General features: G+C 39.7%; 2 protein-coding genes across 3 annotated transcripts; both read right to left on the bottom strand.

The window, feature by feature from the left end:
* Positions 1-1,797: 1,797 nt before the first annotated feature.
* LOC110015308 (protein phosphatase 1 regulatory subunit 12A-like) lies at positions 1,798-5,800 on the bottom strand. Its single transcript, XM_020704381.2, has 6 exons — positions 5,375-5,800; positions 3,942-4,032; positions 3,675-3,860; positions 3,463-3,571; positions 2,595-2,716; positions 1,798-2,213 (listed from the first exon to the last, which is right to left on the bottom strand). Exons 1-6 carry the CDS (start codon positions 5,392-5,394, stop codon positions 2,208-2,210), a joined length of 534 nt encoding a protein of 177 aa, XP_020560040.1. The 5' UTR covers positions 5,395-5,800; the 3' UTR covers positions 1,798-2,207.
* An 8,459-nt stretch (positions 5,801-14,259) lies between these two features.
* On the bottom strand, positions 14,260-19,386 carry LOC101164980 (cilia- and flagella-associated protein 251). Of its 2 annotated transcripts, none has more exons than XM_011477424.1 (5): positions 18,953-19,386; positions 17,048-17,535; positions 16,635-16,689; positions 14,936-16,268; positions 14,260-14,855 (listed from the first exon to the last, which is right to left on the bottom strand). In XM_011477424.1, coding segments are annotated over exons 1-5 (2,157 nt in total). In that variant the 5' UTR covers positions 19,232-19,386; the 3' UTR covers positions 14,260-14,853. The 2 variants fall into 2 exon arrangements, with proteins under 2 accessions (XP_011475726.1, XP_004070971.1); XM_004070923.3 differs by having other exon boundaries at positions 14,990-16,268; positions 18,953-19,381.
* Between the last annotated feature and the right edge of the window lie 1,951 nt (positions 19,387-21,337).

Raw genomic sequence — 21,337 nt, 5'->3', positions numbered from 1 at the left:
ATGAATATATTTTTGGTATTAAAACATTTACTTGATTAGACATTAAATATGTTTTATTTTTACTTTCTCAGGATACAGTTTTTGCAGTGCACGCCATTAGTTAGTTTGTTGGAAAAGTCAGGGTTACCATTTAAATTTAAGTCACTCAAACCAGACTGCACTTTCATGGTCATTTAAAAGTAAGATTGCCTCGTCGCAATTTTGAAAGTTAATCTTCCTTAAAAAAAAAACCGCACATTTCTGTGCTTTTCAAACAGCTCTGCAAAAAAAAAAAAAAGAAAGAAAGATAGAAAGAAAAAAAAAGAAAACCTGCTTCCTCCTAACCTCATGTAGCCATTTCCTTTTATAGTCAGGTTCAAAGCGTCTTTAAAATCCCTGATAGAGATAAAAGTAGTGTTCGGACAGAGGCAGACTCAACAAAAGGAGAAGAAAATGAGGGGAGATGGGAGTGAAGGTGGAAGGCAATGGGATACATTGAGACTCCAAGAGTTTCTATAGAGATCCAATTAATTCAAAGCGTCATTTGGAGTAAGATGTTTGTAATGTCCTGCGATGGACTGGCGACCTGTCCAGGATGTCCCCTGCTTCGCCCACAAGTGGCCGGGATAGGCTCCGGCAGCCCCGTGACCCCGGAAGAGACAAAATGGGTTTAGAAGATGAATGACTTTTTACCAATTTTTTGTAATGGCTGATTGAGGGCTCTGCCCTGTAGGAAAACTTCTACTAAAGTGAGCAACATCAAAAGCAAAAGAGATTTCTCCGTGCCAAAGAAACCGAAGACATAATATCAGAGATTTAACTCCAAAATTCAGTCAGATATTTGTAGTTAACCTGTCCAATAGGGCAACAAACCAATCACAATCCTGTAGAATCAGGACAGGTAGCTGTAAGATGACTTAAAAAGATCCAACAGGCACAGCAGACAGATTAATGATTTTTACGGGTTTGTTTCAATATTTCTGAAACATTCAAATACATGTGTATTTGTACAATAATTAATTTATTAAATCAAAATAATAAAATTAAAATAGAAAAAAAAATACTGACCAAACGATGGCTGTTGTTTATCTTTGTTGGAATAAAAGTCTAAATTCTGGTAGAATTTGTAAATTACTGTGGTGATATTTATTTAACCATGCTGGATCATGTATGAAATAAATGTTAAAAACTTAATTTTACATTAGAACAAAGAATGCGTGCAGATCCTGGCAGTGTTGTTTTATTTTGAAAGCCATCCATCACACTTTTTGCTTCCAAAATGGGTTCCATCTGTGAAAATCTTCACTTTCTGAAAAAAACGACTTGGTGACAGAACACTACATTAGCTGAAAGGAGCTCTGGAACAAAGATGCAAAGGAAAGCTGCTCAGGAATAAAAATCAAAGTCATAAATCCCCTTCAGTGTTAAATGTAAATGTTGTCCTAACGTGGTCTGCCTTTGACTGGTGGTTTTCTGGAATCTGCTGCTCGCCACGCCCTTCTTTGGTCTGCTGGATTCTGTGGAAAATCTGTTGTGATCGTCCCAGAGTTAGGCTGACGCTGATGAAAGCCCGCTGGCCTTCGTGATTATCACAGACAGATATAGTTCTCTCTGTAATGCCCTTACGTTACGGAGCTCAGTCTCAGATTCCAGAATGTGGGACAGCTGACCCCCCCCCCCCCCCCCCCCCCCCCGACCTAAAGTTGACCCATACAGGAGGACAACTGATTCTGATTCCCAATCATGTGCTATCACCGATTTATCAGCTGGTCCTTGGAAATGCTTGCATTTTTTCCTCATTATTGTGGAATATACACATGAAAACCTCAGCTATGATAAAATCAATGCAACATCCCTCCAAATAGGAGTTCAAAGCAGAAACATAAAACAAGGTTTTGGAGACTGTACGTGTAAACAGGTAGAGCGAGACCAGTGTGAGTTGTGCAGGTGAAAGAGAAAGGAATCCATCCCTCTGAATCCACGGCTAAGGCCGACCAACAGAGTGCCTAGCTTTGGCCCAATAAGGTATGGAATGCTGAGACACCTCTGTCATGTGATGTGAAGCTTCAAGTGACTTGGAGTGAGCAGGGGGGAACGCGTCCTCTTGGACTGTCTGTACTCTCTTCATGTTTGTGAGAAGCTTTGCAGTTGTTCGAGTCAAATTTATCTCACACCCGCGGTTGCAGTGCATCTTCAAATGTTGCATCAGAGCTGGCCTTTGAAGAGTTTTAGCTCTGGGGCAAATGAGGGACAGACGGCAAACATGAGACGGTGATTTTAATTCATTTTGACTGAATGAGAACAATAGAAATCTAATCCAATCCAATCTGATGGTATAATTGGATGTAAATTAGATAATAATTAAATGTGTGCAAGAAAAACTTACAATTAAATCAGCAAGGAGCAATATGTTCATTCATGATTGGTAAAATATTTTACAATTAAGTTTAAGCATTACTAAAGTACGTGTTTTTATTGACTTGATATATTTTGTGAAAGCAGGAGGCCTGGAAATCATTATACTTTGGCTCCATCTAGCGGTTGATGTGGGGTAGTGGTAAAATAATTTCTGCAGTTCTTGCTTTTTTTTCTTCTTCTTCTTTTTGCATACCTACCTCTGTAGTGCAAACGAGCCCTTCAACATCCGGGAAGCTCCCTCTGAGTTGATTCTTTGCAGACAACTTTGTTACCTCCTCTACTGGGTTCTCATTTTCATCTCTCCACCATCTTTCGCCATCTGAACGTACAAGGAGGACAACATTTAATTACGGACTAAACGTTCACGCTGGGCTTTGTTGGTGGGTTTGATTGTCTCACTTCCTCTGCTGAACAAGATAAATACACTGCTTAAAAAATACAAGACAAAAGTATTCTGTCATCACTAAAATGACAAAATCAGGAAGTGATTTAAATCATGCACACAAAAAAATAAAAAAAGGGGCCACTTTGGTTTAAGGTGCTCAATCCAGCATCCAAGATTCATCTGTTATTTTCCGGAAATAAAAATAAATTAAAAAATGAAGTTAACACAGTACAAAAAAAAACTTTGTTTATCCTCTAAAGGTATTTCCTATTAAAAAAGGGGGAGCAGGACATTTATTTAAAGAAGCTTGATTAAAACTTACAGTCTTTACTGCAAAATAACCCAATTAAATACATAAAAACATTCTCATCTGCAAAATTCTTAAAGTTTACTCTACCAAAAAATATTTATAAAAAATATCACTATGGTGGCAAAATATTAACAAGAATTTACCATAATAGATATTTGAAGGATTAAAAAAGTGACAAGTGCTTTTTTTTTAAAGCACTTGTCACTTTTAAAAAGAAAATAGTAATATTTGTATAAACCTAATTAATAAATTAATCTATTCTTTCGGTTTACTGTAATTCTGTTTTTAATAAAGATAATATCTAATAAATAAATTGTAAAAAAATAGGATTTTGTGGACTTGAAGAGGACATTTGAACTAAATCGCTCACCTCTGAATGAGCTGTTGCAGTTGGGTGAAGCACAGGATTCAGACAAATAGAGGTACGAGGAATACGACGAGTCAGCCAGAGGGTTTACCTGGTGCTGAACGTTTCCCTCCTGCACATGCAGAAAGCAAAAAGGCAACCTGAATGATCGAGCCACATCAGTGCGTTGCTTCCTTCCACTGCAGGAATTCTGAAAGGGATGCTGTCCAGCTCACCTTGTCAGTTATGCTCCACTTTAGGCCGACATCAGCTGCTCTTACCACAGACGTATCTCCCTCGGCATCTGTAAAGCCTCTCCACAGACTGGATCTGTGGTCCAGAGTGCCTTCCTCCGTCTCTCTGTTCTGATGAGACAGGCCGTAGGTGGTCTGAGCCTCTTTTAAGTCCGTCAGAGTGATACCCTGCAGGATGTCCACACAGCTTCATGTCGGTCACAGAGGCAGGTCGGACACATCAAACCCTCAAACCCTTTGGGGGTTTACCTGTGTCGATCGGCGACTTTGTCTGGCTTGACGAGACTTTGCTTTCCTCTGAGACTCTGCGTCCTCGTCTCTGACCGGAGCTGGATGTGGCCTGGAATTGACCAAAAACACAAGATTGTGGAAAAACTCTGAATGTGGGACACAAATTTATGTAAGCAGTTTATAGGGAAAGAAACAATAGATTTAAAAAACAATTCACAATTAAAGACTCATTTTAATATCTTTTGATCTATTTTTAAAGCGTTCCCAGTGGCCCTTTCATTATGATGATGTTGTTTTTAGCCAGATTTCCAAAAACCTGTGTGGTTTTCAAGGACATAGTTTCTGGAGTTCACTAGAAATTCACCACTGTTTTTTCCCCTCCCTGTTGTTGATAGCTCTCTGTTTACAATTTCTTGTGCAACTTTACAGCCCCTCACACCCCCCAACCTAACACCTGTTAAATTTTGAATGCAATTACCTATTATCTCTGCAAGATTATGTAAAAATGGGACACATCCTATTTGTTTTAACTGTAAATAATTTATCCTGCTCTTTATCTCTCATTTGTAATTGTGTAATATGGATATTTCCCAATTGTGGGATAAATAAAGGGGTATCTTACCTTAGAAAAATCCTGATTTACAACAATTTGAGTAAAGAAATACTAAGAAATGCAATTTTAAGCTCACAAGAAAATGTAAAAAACACTATTTTCATCAGAGTGTGTCTTTATCAGTAAAAATGATTCTATCAGATTGCTGGAGTAGTTTCAGCCAACTAGTTCAACAGTAGTCTTGAATTTTAATTCAACCCCATGCTTTAACATCTACCTCCAATTTTTACTTATGCAATTGAAAAAAGAAAATCTAAAATTGATGAAAAGAATCAAATGTGTTTCTCCAAGCAAGTTGCTCCTGAAAAATTGCTGAGTGATCACCAGTGGGAGATGCTAACGCTTCACCCACTCAGCTGCTTGCTCCTCCTCTGCTACACTTTAACTGCTATCGATTTCCGGGCTGTGGAGTCACCCTGAAGCACCAGAGCAGCACTTTTCTGCTGCTCTGGTGTCTTATGATGAGACATTCCCGAGAATGCAGTTCCCCAACGATGTTGGTCTTGTTCAAAAAGAAAATGACAAAAGTGATAACAGCTGGCAGACTATTAGAAACGCTCTCAAGTAAATCCCAGTTTTGATTTAAATTCTCTTTAATTACCAAACAGTCAACATTTCAAACTGCTTCCTTCAAGCCAAACAATGAAAGCCTGTTAAACTGCTGCCAACAGCTCATTTACAAAAGGGAATCAAACTTTACATTCAGTTGAGCCTCAGCTCCTCTGCATTACAGCCACGAGGCCTCAGAGCAGAGAGTTAATTTACCACTCTGAGCTGGATTTAGCTCCAAAGAGAAATCAGAAGCAGAGGAGCAAGACTCAGACCCTCTGAAACTCACCTGGGAACAAATGCTTGCATGATCCTCTTTTTGGAAGGTCAGACGCTGATGCACAGAGCCACTGCAGCAGTGATGAGAGGGAGAGGCTCAGACAAATGATTGTAGCAGAGCGGAGAAGGGAGAGAGAGAGAGGGAGGGAGATACTCTTCCTGGATGTCCTTATGATGTATTACCAATCCATTCAGCCTTTCTATCCACAAATGTCTGATGTAAACCAGTCTCCTCTCGCTTCAACATACGTGTGGAGAAAATGTCTGTGCCTGCATCTTCCTATAACTTCTGTTAGGGAATGATGACATTTTGGTGGAAAAGGCCATTTTTCAGTCGATGGGATTAAAGCAAATGTTCAACCAATCAAAAAAATCCTTAAATTTTTCGTTAATATTAGTGTAAAGCATGTTCATATGACTTATGGCTCAGCATAGAGTGTTTAGGAAAAACAAACAAAACATTAACAGTTAAACAGCCTATTTGCATTTTAACAACGAAAATGTTTCAACAATAAAACTCAAATGTATGATAAAAACAGGCTTTATTATGATTTCTATTGCTTTGACATATATTTATATACATATTTAATGTCATACATATTGTGTTCCACAGCCTGTTGATGAAAGGTGCTTTATAAATAAATGGATTGATTGAAATCAAAGCTTTTTTTTTTACGGTGGAAAATGTATGGTTGATTGATTTATCATGATTAAAATACAGAAACCATTTTATAATTTAGTACATGCAGCATCAAAGTCTGATAAACATGTAAAATACCAAATTGTTAATGACTGTTTAGAATATTAAATGGATATGAAGTGATATATTTATCTATGGTTTAGAGCCTTTGCCAGAAATAATGGATCCTAACAAGGGAGCACTGGAGTAAAAAAAAAAAGCATTAAAGAAGATTAATACATAATGTTAAATAATGTGAATATAATAATATTAAAATGGGTAGTATATAAAAATAATCAACTATATATGATTCAAATAAAATTAAAAAAATTAAAAAATAAACAATTACAAAAGTCATGTAAAGGCCAGATTAAAAAGGTGGGTCTCCTCTTAAAAACCTCTATGGTCTCTGTGGCCCTGAGGTACTCTGTGTGTCTGTTTTTTTATCAAAACAGGATACTCATGAGCACATTTAGCCCTTGTGCTATCCTGGGCACTTTAACATTGGGGTTGGGTCATCTAGACCCACTAGACAGTGCAGTGAATCTTTTTTCTTCAATGATTTGTGATCTTCACTGGTGTCCATGAATTACATGAAATCTTTCCACCTTTCTCCACCTTTGTCATGGTAGGAATAATACATCAATGTAAGGGTGTGGTCATCTATGATAGCACAAGGGTTAGAGCAGGGGTGGCGAACACGCGGCTCTCGAGCCGCATGCGGCTCTCGGACAATGAGCGTGCGGCTCTTTGCGTCTCGTCATATTTTCCATATCCTGTGCCTCATTTCATAATTTTTCCCTCTTAAACCACACTCAAACCATCAAAGGGTATTAAAATTACTGAGCCCGTGTCCTGACATTAAGATATAAAAATATATCTTGTTCCCACAGATTAATATCTTGTTCCCACAGGTTATTATGTCGTTCGCACGAAATACTATTCCGTTCCCACAAGATACTATTCCGTTTCCTCAAAATACTATTCCGTTCCCTCGAAATGATTAACTCGTGCGAACGCAATAATTAATCCGTTCGAACGCAGTAATTATTCACGTCATAAGTCATACACGCGGATATGCTCTCTGTACGCCGGCAAAGCCGCTTTCAGCGGTAACTTCCGTGTCTCTGTGACCCATATTCGTTCAAAAAAGGAACATGAAAAACAAAAATGATCACTTTATTACCGTCTCAATGAATATAAGAAAAATATCAATAGATTTATGATAACTAGGCTGCTTTGTCATAAGATAGCTCCTGCTAGGCTACTACTAGCGCCGCCGCAGAGCTCTTTGATGTATGCCGGCATTTGGGCAACTGGCTGGTCTGTTGTCAGACAGCTGATATTGTAGTTTAGGGTCGAACAGGAATAATAATATTCGGGACTTGTCTTTTATTAACTTTAGCAGTCAGTCGCTTTACATTCGAAGGCTATAAGGATACATCATGCTAACTGACTAGCCGATCATTGATCCTGTTATTAATTTACGTCATAGATTTACAGCAGATACCTTCACATTTCTGTCTGTGTGTGTCTCATTACATTGCATTGAAGACACGGAGGATGTTTAGAGAACAGATTTATTTATTTCAAAAAGCACAAAGCATTCATCGTATTCACGTTCATTCACATGATGATCTCTGGTACGCCCTCAGTCATCTTGCTGCAAAAGCCGCTTCCTGCCGCTACTTCCGTGTCTCTGTGAGCATTTAATAGGGGTAAAAATCAAAGCAAGAATGGTCGATCTGTTATTTTCTCGATGACAATCTGAAAAATATCATATTAAACTGGCTGCTTCGCCGAAAGCACTTACCTTTAGCTTGTAGCATAACAACAATGGCAGTACGTCACGTTTCCCAGAATGCTTTGCGGCCAACCATTGGTCTTGTTGTTAGACCTTGGTCACAGGGACACGGTGATTGGCCAATGATTGGCAGGAAAGCATTCTGGGAAACGTGACGTACTGCCATTGTTGTTATGCTACAAGCTAAAGGTAAGTGCTTTCGGCGAAGCAGCCAGCTTAATATGATATTTTTCAGATTGTCATCGAGAAAATAACAGATCGACCATTCTTGCTTTTATTTTTACCCCTATTGAATGCTCACAGAGACACGGAAGTAGCGGCAGGAAGCGGCTTTTGCAGCAAGATGACTGAGGGCGTACCAGATGATGTGAACGTGAATACGATGGATGCTTCTGTGCTTTTTAAAATAAATAAATCTGTTCTCTAAACATCCTCCGTGTCTTCAATGCAATGTAATGAGACACACACAGACAGAAATGTGAAGGTATCTGCTGTAAATCTATGACGTAAATTAAAAACAGGAAATGATCGGCTAGTCAGTTAGCATGTAGCCTAATAGCCTTCGAATGTAAAGATACTGACTGCTAAAGTTAATAAAAGACAAGTCCTGAATATTATTATTCCTATTCGACCCTAAATTACAATATCAGCTGTCTGACAACAGACCAGCCAGTTGCCCAAATGCCGGCATACATGATCAAACAGAGAGCTCTGCGGCGGAGCTAGCCTAGCAGGAGCTATCGTTTGACAAAGCAGCCTAGTTATCATAAATCTTTTGATATTTTTCTTATATTCATTGAGACGGTAATAAAGTGATCAATTTTGTTTTTCATGTTCCTTTTTTGAACGAATATGGGTCACAGAGACACGGAAGTTACCGCTGAAAGCGGCTTTTGCCGGCGTACAAAGAGCATATCCGCGTGAATGACTTATGACGTGAATAATTATTGCGTTCGAACAACATAATTATTGCGTTCGCACGAGTTAATCATTTCGAGGGAACGGAATAGTATTTTGAGGGAACGGAATAGTATCTTGTGGGAACGGAATAGTATCTTGTGGGAACGGAATAGTATTTCGTGCGAACGACATAATAACCTGTGGGAACAAGATATTAATCTGTGGGAACAAGATATATTTTTATATCTCAATGTCAGGACACGGGCTCCGTATAAAATAAATAATTAATAATAAAAGTAATTTGGCAGTGTGTGTGTGTGTGTGTGTTTGATTCTGCTCCCGACACATACGTGACCGCCAATCATTTGCGCGGGTTACGCCCACTGCCGGAACACAGATACAGATTTATGTGCGTGCAGACCGGTACCCTCATGGTCAAAATGGTGAAATTCAGAGTATACAGATAAACACGGGATGTTTCTGGAAGAACGGGAAGATTCTTACTTTTTACTGAACAGAATAGCGTCACGATGTTTATTATTATGAGCTTTTGGAAGCAGTAACATTGGTCATGGCAGAAAAGAACAAAACGTATCCCGGAGAAAATGAAAAAACTTCCTGATCTGACACAAGTTGTCTCCTTTATTAACAAGTTGAAGCTTTTCAAAGTGCACATTCAAAACGGCAATCATCCCACTTTCCTTCTTTGCGGAGCTCAAACAGCAGAAAGCTGCAATCAGAATGAATGAAGCGCAGAACGTGACGCTGCTTGCGCAACTGGACTGAAACGACCACAGATCACTTTTCTCATTGATCCTTTAATGCAGAGACTGACTCCCTGAGATCCCTGCTGGTCACTGATGAGGCAGCGAGAGAACCGGAGATAAATGAGCAGAAATCTCTTTGAAAGAAGGCCCTGTTATAATTTGGAGAACAGACATCGGTCCGTTCTGACCGACACTCACGTAAAGGAGCTGATCAGAGAGGCTACAACTGGCCTGGGGCTTAGCCCCGCCTTCAGCCCCTAAGACTCATGGGAAGGGGGGATTTTAGTGTAAAACCACGAGCCAGGTAGCTTTTAGCAGAATTGAGTTGCATGCCGTTTTGGCGAATGGGTGTGTATCGAAGTTACCGGGTTCCTAATGTGAGCAGGAAGAAGAGTACGTGAATGACGCAGTCAGTTAAATTATAACTGACTTGGTATAAACTGACTCATTGTAATTTATTAATACTTAAGAAATTATTTGCTTTTGATGCAAATGTAATTCATACAATTTTGAATAAAAAAAAACATATAGAAGTAAGATATTCTAATGAAGGTCAAAATTAATTTAAGTTGCACACAACTGAAATGTAATGTATTTAATGTGTTTATTGTGAATATAAATGACTCGGACACCAGAAGGATGCTCTGTCCAGATGTTTGTGTATTTGTTGGTGTAAGTATCATTGAAAGAGGAATGTTGAGACACAAAGAATTACCAGTTAAATGCTGTTGGATAAACGATGAAATATTCAGTTTTATCATCATAAATCTGACTTCAGAGGAGTTACATTCTCACCAGCATCAACCTTACTGCCCGTCACTGAGTAGTTGTGTGTCAGAGAGAGGCAGAGAAAAGAGTGAGATGAAGAGAGAGAGAGAGAGAGTGTGTGTATGAAATGAGAGAGAGGTGCCTGTGTGTGTGGAGGGGGTATCTGACCTCTAGGGTAGTCTCTGTGTTAACTCTGGCTAAGCTGCATTGATGTGTGTATTGAGGGTGGACACTTTTCTTGAAATAATCACAATTATAATACTGCTGTTCTGTTGTAGGGAGAGGAGTGTGTTATGGACTATAATACAGCTTTAATTGCGTGTGTGTGTGTGTGTGCGTCTTGGCAGGTCAGTGCGTGGTGTGGCTCTTTGACTCTCACAGTGAAAAAATTTGGCTCTTGGTGTCAAACTTGTTCGCCACCCCTGGGTTAGAGGCTTTCTCTTACCTCACTAAAGGTGCACAGCCTTGAGAACTTACCTCTTCTCTGAAGAGTCCAGAGAAAAGGAAACAGAAGTCACACAGGATAAGACATCTGAGTCTGTTCCGAACTCCAGAAGCATCATCCGGCCTCTAAGCATAAAACATTGTATAAACCAGGTGTGTAAATAATGATATTGTTAAGAAATATGCACATCTATAAATGACAGAACTGTGCGTGATGCATCGTCTGGTCTTTTCAGCAGAATTTGAGACATTTTGCAGTCAGCTATGACAGCACATGTGTGCACTGATGTGTTCCTTTCAGTCCCATAGACATGAGTCAGTGTGATAGAATGGGAATGTCATTTTCTATCTGGTTTCATCCATTATCTCAATGACCAAGGAGGCAAGTGATTTTGGAATTTAAAGTTATGATATTGCGTATTTGTCTCTCTATGCCCACAGTGATACCATCCACATCTGACTGCAGCCAAGTCAACTATTTTCTCAACAAAAGGTAATTGTTTTTCCGCTGTCACAGGCACAACTTTAGTGGGTGTAATAACCTAACGCCATGATAACAACCAACCTTAAATAATGACAATTTTTGCTCAGCGATGTTTACGATGACACCTAGTCAGTGGCGGAGCTAGAAAATTAAATTTGGGGGACAAGAGGGGGCAAAATAATTTGAAAGGCAGGCAAATGAGAGCAGTGAAGTGGAAGGCTGTTATAAATGAAAGGATCAAAAATACATTTTTTAAATGGTTTTATTTTTATTGTTATAATACTAAAACTGCAGTCATTTTTGCTTACTTACCAATGTAAATCAGTGTAGAAATTCTTCAAAAGCCCAGATGGGGCAGCATACACAATCCAGGGGCGTAGTAAATAAATTGAAGAGCTCAAGATTTCAGTCAAAAATATTGCTTTTGTTGTTTTTGCAGTGCTTAAGGAAGCTTGAATTGAGGATTTTTCATCTTTGTCAATAATGATAGTTATTGAGGCCAAAGCTTTTTGCTGCTGGGGGGCACCTGCATCCCTTGTCCCCCTGTGGCTTCGCCCCTGTACCTACTGTGTATAGAATTATACTCAGCAAAATTTAATGTACACTTTTGGAAAAATCCCCAATGTCAACTCTTCTGATCTGAAAAAGGTAAAATAAAGCAAAATATGGAAATTCCCATTTTGGGTTATGAATTTTAACAGAAGGTTATACAAAACTTTCTGTTTGTTGATTTTCTCATTAATACTTACCTTTCATGGTATAAAACTATAAAAAAAAGTTTCTGTAAAGTGCGGGATACATTTAAGAAAACTTATTGAACTGCATGTTTTGCGTAGTTTTATGTTTCCAGAAGGTCACATAAATAAATAGCATCCAGGGGCAGCAGGCTCCAAAGTCAGGTCAACAGTTGGTATAGGGAAACTAACGTATTTATTCTGAAGGTCCTCATGAAGGAATCTGTATGTAGACTATAATAATTATTACCATAATTATTATTATATTTTATTATATTGTCATATAATTATAATTTCTAAGATGATATTGTAATTTAAGATTACAGCTTTTCTGTATGTTTTGACCTTAAACAAACGTAGTTATTCAAACGACTTTTTAGATGCATTGAAGTAAGTCAAAAACAACACTGATAGTAGATACTGCACATTTACTATCTGTAGGACAATTACAGCTAAAAAATCATTTGACAAAGAAAGTAAGAACAGACAGAAATGTTTGTTGAAATGGTTTTGAAGGAATCAGTTTTTAACATTGTTTAATCCCATCCAATGAAGAGATTGCTGCACAGTAACGGGTCAGATCATCTGTAACTTTATTCATAAGGTTTGTTTTTTTAAATTGAATTTGTTTCAAAAATTTTGAAAATTCCACATTTAAAAAACAAAGTATGGAGTGAGAGCTGCAGATTGACAGGAGTTTAAGTTTAAGCAAAAGGGTGGGACAGAAGCTCTAAAAGGTCCATTCACATGTGAATCTGAGCAAAGTAAGGGAAAGAAAAAAGTCTAAAATCAAAATGATCAAAGTAAAAAGATTCCAATGATTTATTTTAAATCTGTAAACAAATTATATTTTTATGTCAAATCTGACTTTTTAACATGGGTGTTGATGAGTAATCACTTCCGCTCTGCAACTTGCTCCCGGTGGTCATCTGAGGAACTGCAGCATTTAACCCTTCTTGGTTTGTGTCAAATTCTGTAACAGAAGGCGAAGGCTTTCGCTGCACAACTATAACTAAAATACAACACAAAGAAATATAGAAAAGGTAACACACCTGGATTTATTTCAATTTTATAGCCCAAATTCACAACAACAGTCGTCTCGATGGGCTTCGTATAATTAAAAAAGTAAAACATAAAATCAAAAGGATCATGAATACATAGAATTCAATAGGAAAATACTAAATTGAACTAACAAACTGACTCATCTAAACTGGACATCCCTGCCCTTAGACCCCCCTTTGCAGTAAGGAAAAACTCCTCAAAAACCGGATTCTGGAAAAAATGAAGTAACCTCAGGGGTGCCCACATGAAGGAGGGATCCTCCCCCAGGACAGACAGGCGATTTACCAGAAGTCATAGAGAAGAACTAACTTATCTAACTCTACAACTACATATCTAAAGTCCAGCAGACGAGCTTCATCCAGCAGGAGTTGGAGGGAAAACAGGGGGCGCGAGTAGAGCCGGAGACAGGATCCACAACCAGGTGTCAGAGCAGGAGCAGAGACGAGGTAAACGTCCAGGTACAGAGCAGAGACGAGGCAGAGGCAGGATCCACGGCCAGGTGTAGAAGCAGTAGGTAGTAGAGGCGAGCCAGAGACAAGGTACACGGTCTGGTACAGGAGCGCGGATGAGCCAACTGGAATCTGGAAGCACTCCCACTCCCCTCCTTTCCCACTCCTCAGGAGAACTAAATGATAAATAATGATCAAGAATAGAGGAGCGAAGGAGGGTAGAAGTAGATGAGAAAAGAGGACAGAACCCCAGTGCACCATAGTTGCCCCAGCTTCAACCTCTAGCAGCCTACTAACAACTAATTGTAATATTAGGTTTAATTTAAACACATTCACATTAAGTTAAGTAATCTCAGAATCCTAGTTAGACTAGAATCCTAGCTAGTCTGACAATAAGCCTGTCCAAAGAGGAATGTTTTCGGTCTAACTTAGTGAAAAATGTGTCGGCCTCTCTTACCAGGAAACACGTTATGTTGACAAAAGAGTTCTTCTTACAAATCATGAAAACAGTTTACAGAGAATCTCAACGTGAAGACTTGTGTAAAATGAAGAAAACTGAATTCAGACCTGAGGCTGTACAACTTTTCTTCATGTTAAAAAGCATTTTTGATCAACCCTGATTTTTTTAAAGTAAAATGACAGTTTGGCACTCTAACCTCATGTAAAACTTTTCTCAATATTGGCAAGTTGATCCAAAACCATCTTTTCTTGTTTCTATATGAGAAAACATATTGATCTATCTTTGATATGATCTTCTCAGAATTCATTTATGCATGGTAACTGAGCAGTTCTCACTTTTGTGGGTATATGTATCCCTGAGGTGTTTTATTTTCCAATTTAAAACAGACAACTTTCCAATAAGAAAAAACAACATAGACCATCTGAAAACTTCAAAAAGCGTTATTGACAATCATTTTATAGGATATTGAGATGGAAACCAAACAGTTTAATGTTCAAATGTGTCAAAAAACAGCAACATGGATTTTGTGCAGCTGGTAATGCAATCACCAAACAGACCTAATTTAAACTACTAAAATATAAAAGCACAAGAAAAAATATTTGCAGGAATTCAGAACAACATTCAGAAACAGATTCAATCCACGTGTAAACATGTTAAGAAAGTCGTTCTGCCTCCACTCCACAAACCTTTCACAGCGTCATGTGCAGCAGCAGAACTTTATTCAGAGAATTCCCAGTAGTTCTTCAACAAAGACTTTGTTTGACTCAGCCGGCAGGTAAACCTTGACGTGTTTGTTGCCCTTCGACCCAAAGTTTCTTTTCTCAGACATTGTGGCTCTGCTGTCTCAGTGTCTGCCTCCTGGCAGCTGTTGGTAAGAGAAGGTCCTTCTCCTTCATGGGCATTTCCAGCACAAAACAGTCCTTTTGTGGGGAAAGATACTCTGTAAAAGAGGGCAAAAAAGACAGAAGAAATTACACAAAAATTGACCTTAGCCCTGTTTTAAAAAATATTAGTTGTTACATTTGTCGTCTGGTAAATCTTCATCCTTTTGTGTCATCTCTGATTCATTCTCACTTGCTTCATCCTGCTGCTTTTCCTCAAATAAATGTAGTTCCTGCTCTCCCTCCATTTCAAGTACATGGTTTTCATGCTCGGCTGTTTGTTCGGGTTCTCCTTCTGCTTCCTGGCTCTCCTTCTCAGCTGTCGGAATTTTCGATTCAGTTTCCTCCTTTTTTTCTGCCTTTTCAGGCACGTTTTCCTCTCGTTTCACTGAAGTGGCGCCATCTGCTGATGAGCTCTCCTCCTCCAGAAAGTGAGCACCTTGTTCTTCACCAAAATGAAGTTGCCCCTCTTCTGCCTCTGGAGCTTCCTCCTCAGCTGCAGCGCTCGTTTCTACCGAGTCTTCTGCAGCTTCTTCTTCCTTTTCTGTTTCAATGGCTTCTTCCTGTCCAGCCTCAAATGCAAGTTTTACTTCCTCATTCTCCCGAGCTGCTTCAGTAGCTTCCGTTTCCTCTTCTTTTTGAGCTGCTTCAGTAGCTTCCGTTTCCTCTTCTTGAGCTGCTTCAGTAGCTTCCGTTTCCTCTTCTTCCTGAGCTGCTTCAGTAACTTCCGTTTCCTCTTCTTGAGCTGCTTCAGTAGCTTCCGTTTCCTCTTCTTCTTGAGCTGCTTCAGTAGCTTCCGTTTCCTCTTCTTCCTGAGCTGCTTCAGTAACTTCTGTTTCCTCTTCTTGAGCTGCTTCAGTAGCTTCCGTTTCCTCTTCTTCCTGAGCTGCTTCAGTAACTTCCGTTTCCTCTTCTTGAGCTGCTTCAGTAGCTTCCGTTTCCTCTTCTTCTTGAGCTGCTTCAGGAACTTCCGTTTCCTCTTCTTCTTGAGCTGCTTTAGTAGCTTCTGGTTCCTCTTCTTGATATGCCTCAGTGGCTTTTGTTTCCTCTTCTTTGGGATCTTTTTCAGTATCTTTTGAGTCTTCCTCCACAAAAGTTTCAGAATATGCCGATTCCTCTTCCTCCTGAGCTGCTTCAATAGATTTCATGTCCTTGTCTTGAGCTGCTTGCTCAGAGGATGCTGTTTCTTCTTGTGCTCCAAGAACATCTTTCTTTTCTGGTTCTTCCACAGCTCCAGCTTCCTCTTCTTGCTCCTGACTGTCCACTTCCTGTTCCTCTGCTGCTCTCTCTGTCCTCTCATTTGCAGTACCTGCTTTAGCAACCTCCCCAAATGAGAGAGCTGCATCTTTCTTTCCAGCTTCCTCTTCCTCTTTGGTTGATGCAGCATCTTCCTCTCCCTCTCCAGTTGCCACAGAGCTGTCCCCTTCCCCTTCCTGCTCCAGAATCTCAGAAACTGGGGAACCTTCTAGGAGCTGAAAGAAGGAAGATGCATGCAGATCAATGGGGGGGAAACCCATGATGTGGGGGCTGTTTGGGACAGCCGAGTGTAAAATTGCATGAAAAAAAGTTAAATCTGAAAGTACTGGCACAGTGGCAGGTAATTATCTCCTTCGAGTCAATGACACTGAAATCTCATTACACTCTCCTACAGGCCCACAGAGTAAAAAGTGTAAAATTAGCTACTGACGTCTACAGAGATGAGCCCTTTTTTCAACTTCTATCAATTACAAAACATAAAAGAGCACAACTTATTCTAAAATTAACTTAAACAAATTCTTCTTTAAAAAAAATTTCATTCATTTTAAGCCATGCATGAATGTTTAACATCGCAGACATACCGTATCCAAGAGCTCCTCCTCACTGAACTGCTGCAGCATCCTGTCAGTCGGCTCCCTGAAACATAGGAGGCCCTCACAGCAATCAAACCTTTGGTTCATCTTCTACAGTTTTTTCCGTTTTGATTTTTAAATCTTTCTCTGATGATTTTAACAGCATGTTTACGAGTTTCATATGGAACCTTTTTACACACAAAGGAAATGGTGACTAAGTTTGAGTCAAATTTAGTCTACGAAAATGAAATGTTTAGTCAGTTCAGGCGGTGTAAAAATATTGTGAATCAACTGTGGTCCTGGTTAAAAAGCATCAGAGACTACGGCTCCCAACAGGCTTACATTGAGTCAACGTGATTTATGGTTCAGAGGAGGTGAGATATTTTCTCAGCAGCTTCAAAAGCTGGATTTTTTTTTCTAACCTGACAGTAGTGATCTCCACCACGTTGGTGTCCAGCTGAGCCTGGTATGTGTCCAGTTGTTTTTTTAACCCGAGCACCTCCGTCGCCTGTGCATCCAGGGATGAACTCAACGTGTCGATCTGACCGGCTTTCTCTTCCAGCTTTGATTCTAATTCTCCTAGGCTGCCGGTCAGGACCTCCACCTTCTGGGAGAGTTCACTACTCAGTGCGGCCAGACCCTCCACTTGAACTCTGACCTCCTCAAACTCCTCGCTCTTCCCCCTCAGCATGCTCTGCAGCTGACTCATTTGCTCCAGGGACACGGTGGCTTGCTGCATCTCCATCAGGCGGGCTTTCATTTCCGTGTGCAGGGACAGGACCTGAGCGGGCAGGTCGGACACCTTGAGCCGCTCGGCTGTGGCCATTGCCATGCCAACCTGTTTCTGAGCCAGCGCGTATGAATCCTCCAGGATCTTCAAGCGAGTCTCCACACTCTCTGAACTTTGCAGCTGCACAGACAAAGAAAAGGGTTCAGCCCCGAGAATATGGATGTTCTCGTGAGCTAAACTACTGCAGGGGGGAGGGCAGGGTTTACCCTGAACAGGTCGCCAGTCTGTTGCAGGGCCACACATGCACATCTAAGGACAATTTTGAATTACCAATTAACCTATGAAGCATGTTTTTTGGACTGTGGAAGGAAGCTGAAGAAAACCCATGTATGGCCTCCTTACTGTGAGGCAAGATATCTTTTATAAAGAACTGAAGATGAAGTGAGTTCACTGGATTTATTAGCTTTCAACCATTGACTGACAAACAGGAAGTACCTGTGGCTCCAATAAGCCAAAGTCCCATAGACTTCTACAGAGTAATAAACACCTGTTTCTCAGTCACTCTATTTTTCAAAACACCCATTGTTGCTCTGATACCTTCAGTTAACATATTCTTGCTAATCCTAATTTTTGTGGTATTTTATTGGTACCGCAAGTTGTTAAAGTTATTAACTGACTGCATGCATCTTCCTGAATCACTCTTGATTGGCCAGAGTTGTAGCCAAAGAAATATTGACCAATTCGGACCAATTACTACTGAATGGCATCATCTGGTTCCAATTTAATGTTCCACATCATGAAAAAATTGTGACTAAATTGTTTTATTTGGTTGGAGCCGGAAGTAAGTAATTTTCTATGGGTGACATCACACTTCCTCAGTCCAGTTCTTTTATACAGTCAGTGCTTCCAATGCAGAGTTAGTTCTTTAAGGGAACACAGGAAATTTGCTCACATCTGTTTGTGAAGTCGGCCTAGAGTTTCTTACGTGAAATATAAATGTGCTCTCAGGCAGAGATCCATATTTTGCTGTTATTGTTTCATAATCAGGAAGTTGTTGGTTATTTTTTAGTACTGCAGATGATCTTTTCTCCCCCGTATTTTAAATAATTCAACCGAAAGGAGAGGTTTATTTGAAAATTCTCCCTCATTCTAACTCAGAGTTGCTTCCAACTGTGTTTAACGTGATACACGGTCTCCCCAGCCTTTGGCCTGTGACTTCTGAGTTGGTGTTTGGTATCAAAAATCAGAGACTAAAATTACCCCTGGCAAACCTGACTTGTTTATTATTGCCTCCAGCAGCGTCTTCTGCACAGTTCAGTGGCAAACTATCTACAATAAAAGAAGGCTTTGATTGATAGTACTCAGTCAGGGTTAAAAGCGGTGCTTCTGAAGGATTAGGCTGGTCCTCCTAATAAACATCAACAGCTGAGTGGCAGAGTTCTCCTGGCACTTTGAAATCTGACAGAGGCCTGCAGCTCGAAAAGAGTTTATTTGAATGACAGGCTGCTGGAAAATGAGACAGTTTGTTCATTCTTTAAGTGGGTCATCAGAAAAAGACAAGTGTGCACTTGAAAGTTCAGGGTTTTCCAGGTCTTACCTTGCTGTTCGACAGCCGCAGTTCTTCATGAGAGGACTGCAGCTTTGAGATCCTCATCTGGATGCCCGTGAGATTGTCTGATAAGTGGGTTAAAGTTTGGTGCTGCTGGAAAAAGAACCACACTCCCATGAAAACAGCAATCACAGAGCCCACTACCAGAACCAGCAGCTGAGTGTAGTTATGTCCTCCAGAGTGAACTTCTGTTTCCATAACATCATTTTTGAAGAAGTTGTCCTCCGGTTTGGGACTGTTTTTTCCTTTGCGATGTTTGGCTGTCATAGTTGATTTTCTTAAAATCAGGACACAGTGTTCCAGAGAAGCAAAGAGGTAGAATCCAAAGAGCCAGGGGAGGTGAAAAATCCTGAGAGGGAACGCTGATCTACTCCAGACGGCTCAGTGGCGCTGCTTCAATCACAGAAGCAGTACCAGAAACTGAGGAGGAGGAGGAGGAGGAAGGGGGCGTAGACCAGTGAAGGTGTGATTGTCCATTCAGGACAAGCGAAGGGGAGGGGCTGATCCCCCTCCCACACACACATGTACAGACACTGCTGCTATAGTTGACCACCGCGCGCTATTTATTGCCTGAGGTCACAGAGGAGGTTTTAAATGACACCCCTACCACAGGCTCCTCTACACCAACACAGTCACAGGCCTTGAGTAACATTCAGGCCTATTTCAGACACACAACTCTCAGTGCCTGGTCTCTTTTTGCTTTACGTCTTTAAATCTTCTTTTATTAGTGCTGTACTCTTGAAGTTAAAATCCAAAACAGGAACTAGGATTTAAGTGAGATTTGTGTCTGCGATGTCACTGAGGTATGCTCACTTTTACCCTATAAATTGGTGTTTGAGTCCAATTTTACCAACTGAAAAAATAGATCTTAAACAGCTGAAAATGACAAAATTAGATGCTGATAGAAAACTGGTTTGATTGTAATCTTAAACATCCTCCAACTGTAGTTGGAAGAGGCTTGGTTGGGAAATGTCAAAGCGGTGCAAATCTGGTGAATCTTGCTCCAAGCTTGTTCTTTCACAGCTCTATTCCGATGTATGAAAGACTTGGTGTCATATAATTCTAGTTGGGTACATCCTGCAATTATTAATTTCTCCTCCACGATCGATTTTCAAACGTTGCCATTTCTGAGATTTCTGAGTTCTGTTTCCATTCCCTGATTGGTCAAAGTTCAACTGGTTTACCTTTCAGTGCACATTCAGTGGATGGAAAATTTTGTACGTGGAGCTTCAAAACGAATATAAAAACGTGTATAGCAACACATGAATGTGAGACTTTTGAACGCGGAAGTCCAAAACGCGCATATATGCATGTTTACATAACTTTTCACTGGAAGCGGTTGCTATAACGCTCATTTCCAAGCCCGGTGTGAACGTACCATAAAGGTGTTCTCAGTCACACAAATCCACCTTTTTTTTTTCTCCGTCCCCCAAGTTGATGACTCTGAAGGTTTTGAGAGGCCCATTTCGTTTTTGGCATAGGCACAAAAATGAGAAAACTGTGAACCTGTTGTTAAAGAGCCTGTCAGCCCCTGGGGTCCAAGTGCACTTTGAAGAGTCCAGTTTGGACAAAACTGGTTTAATTTTAATCTTAAATGCAAATTGCTAAATTAAAGCTGTGGACACTGCTTGGGATGCATCCTGTCCTTGAAAAGCCTGTTATGGAGTTGTTGTATAATTCTTGAGTAGTGTCAATCAGGTGAAAGTGACTGCTGTTTTTTCTTAAAATCCCTTTAAATTAAAAACTAGATAGAAATATAACACCAATACATGCAATCTGAGGTTATTTAGAACATCATCTATGCATATAAGTCAAAAAGCAGTATTGAAAATGGCTCTGCCCATAGATCCTTTACATTCTTTCCCTGAATATGTAGCTAACCCAGAAATTAGCTGCAGTTCCTAAAGTGTCCACCAAGGGTTGGTTTCAGATGGGAGCATTTTCCCATCGACTCCACGGTTAAAAGTGCTGGTTTAAAATGTACATATATATTTTTGTCCATTCGGGTTACATAAATTCTATAACACGTGAGGGCAAATTCTTGATAACAACAGTACCAGGATAAGTATGTTTTACAATATTTACAGTAAATAAGACAATAAATTATGATGTGTTTCAGTTCAAAGTGTTATAACAGATTTATGTTTTTTTTAAAGTTGTTAGAAGAGATTAGAATACAATTTTATTTATCTAAAAAACAGGAAATTACCTTGATCCCATAGTTCTACTAAAAACGGCAGATAGATAAGAAATAACACTAAAATTATACTTAAATAATTTTTGTTAAAATAATTTTAACAATTGCTCTTCAAGGTCTTCTGTTAAGCAAAAACTCATGCTGAAAAACTGTACTTTAATCAGTTGTAACAAAAT

The sequence above is a fragment of the Oryzias latipes genome, chromosome 7, assembly GCF_002234675.1.
Source record: "Oryzias latipes chromosome 7, ASM223467v1".
Taxonomy (NCBI): domain Eukaryota; kingdom Metazoa; phylum Chordata; class Actinopteri; order Beloniformes; family Adrianichthyidae; genus Oryzias; species Oryzias latipes.
Note: the sequence above shows the minus strand (reverse complement) of the source record. Positions and strands in the feature narration are given on the sequence as shown.

What these genes read in the sequence shown, in the direction of transcription:
- LOC110015308 (XM_020704381.2), bottom strand. Translation starts at nt 5,394, where the DNA reads ATGCAAGCATTTGTTCCCAG. An exon ending in AAAGTCGCCGATCGACACAG is followed by an intron (nt 3,861 to 3,941) that starts GTAAACCCCCAA and finishes GACATCCTGCAG; the next exon opens with GGTATCACTCTGACGGACTT. An exon ending in AGTGGAGCATAACTGACAAG is followed by an intron (nt 3,572 to 3,674) that starts GTGAGCTGGACA and finishes CTGCATGTGCAG; the next exon opens with GAGGGAAACGTTCAGCACCA.
- LOC101164980 (XM_004070923.3), bottom strand. Translation starts at nt 19,231, where the DNA reads ATGACAGCCAAACATCGCAAAGGAAAAAACAGTCCCAAACCGGAGGAC. An exon ending in TGCGGCTGTCGAACAGCAAG is followed by an intron (nt 17,536 to 18,952) that starts GTAAGACCTGGA and finishes TTGTCTGTGCAG; the next exon opens with CTGCAAAGTTCAGAGAGTGT. An exon ending in GTGGAGATCACTACTGTCAG is followed by an intron (nt 16,690 to 17,047) that starts GTTAGAAAAAAA and finishes CCTATGTTTCAG; the next exon opens with GGAGCCGACTGACAGGATGC.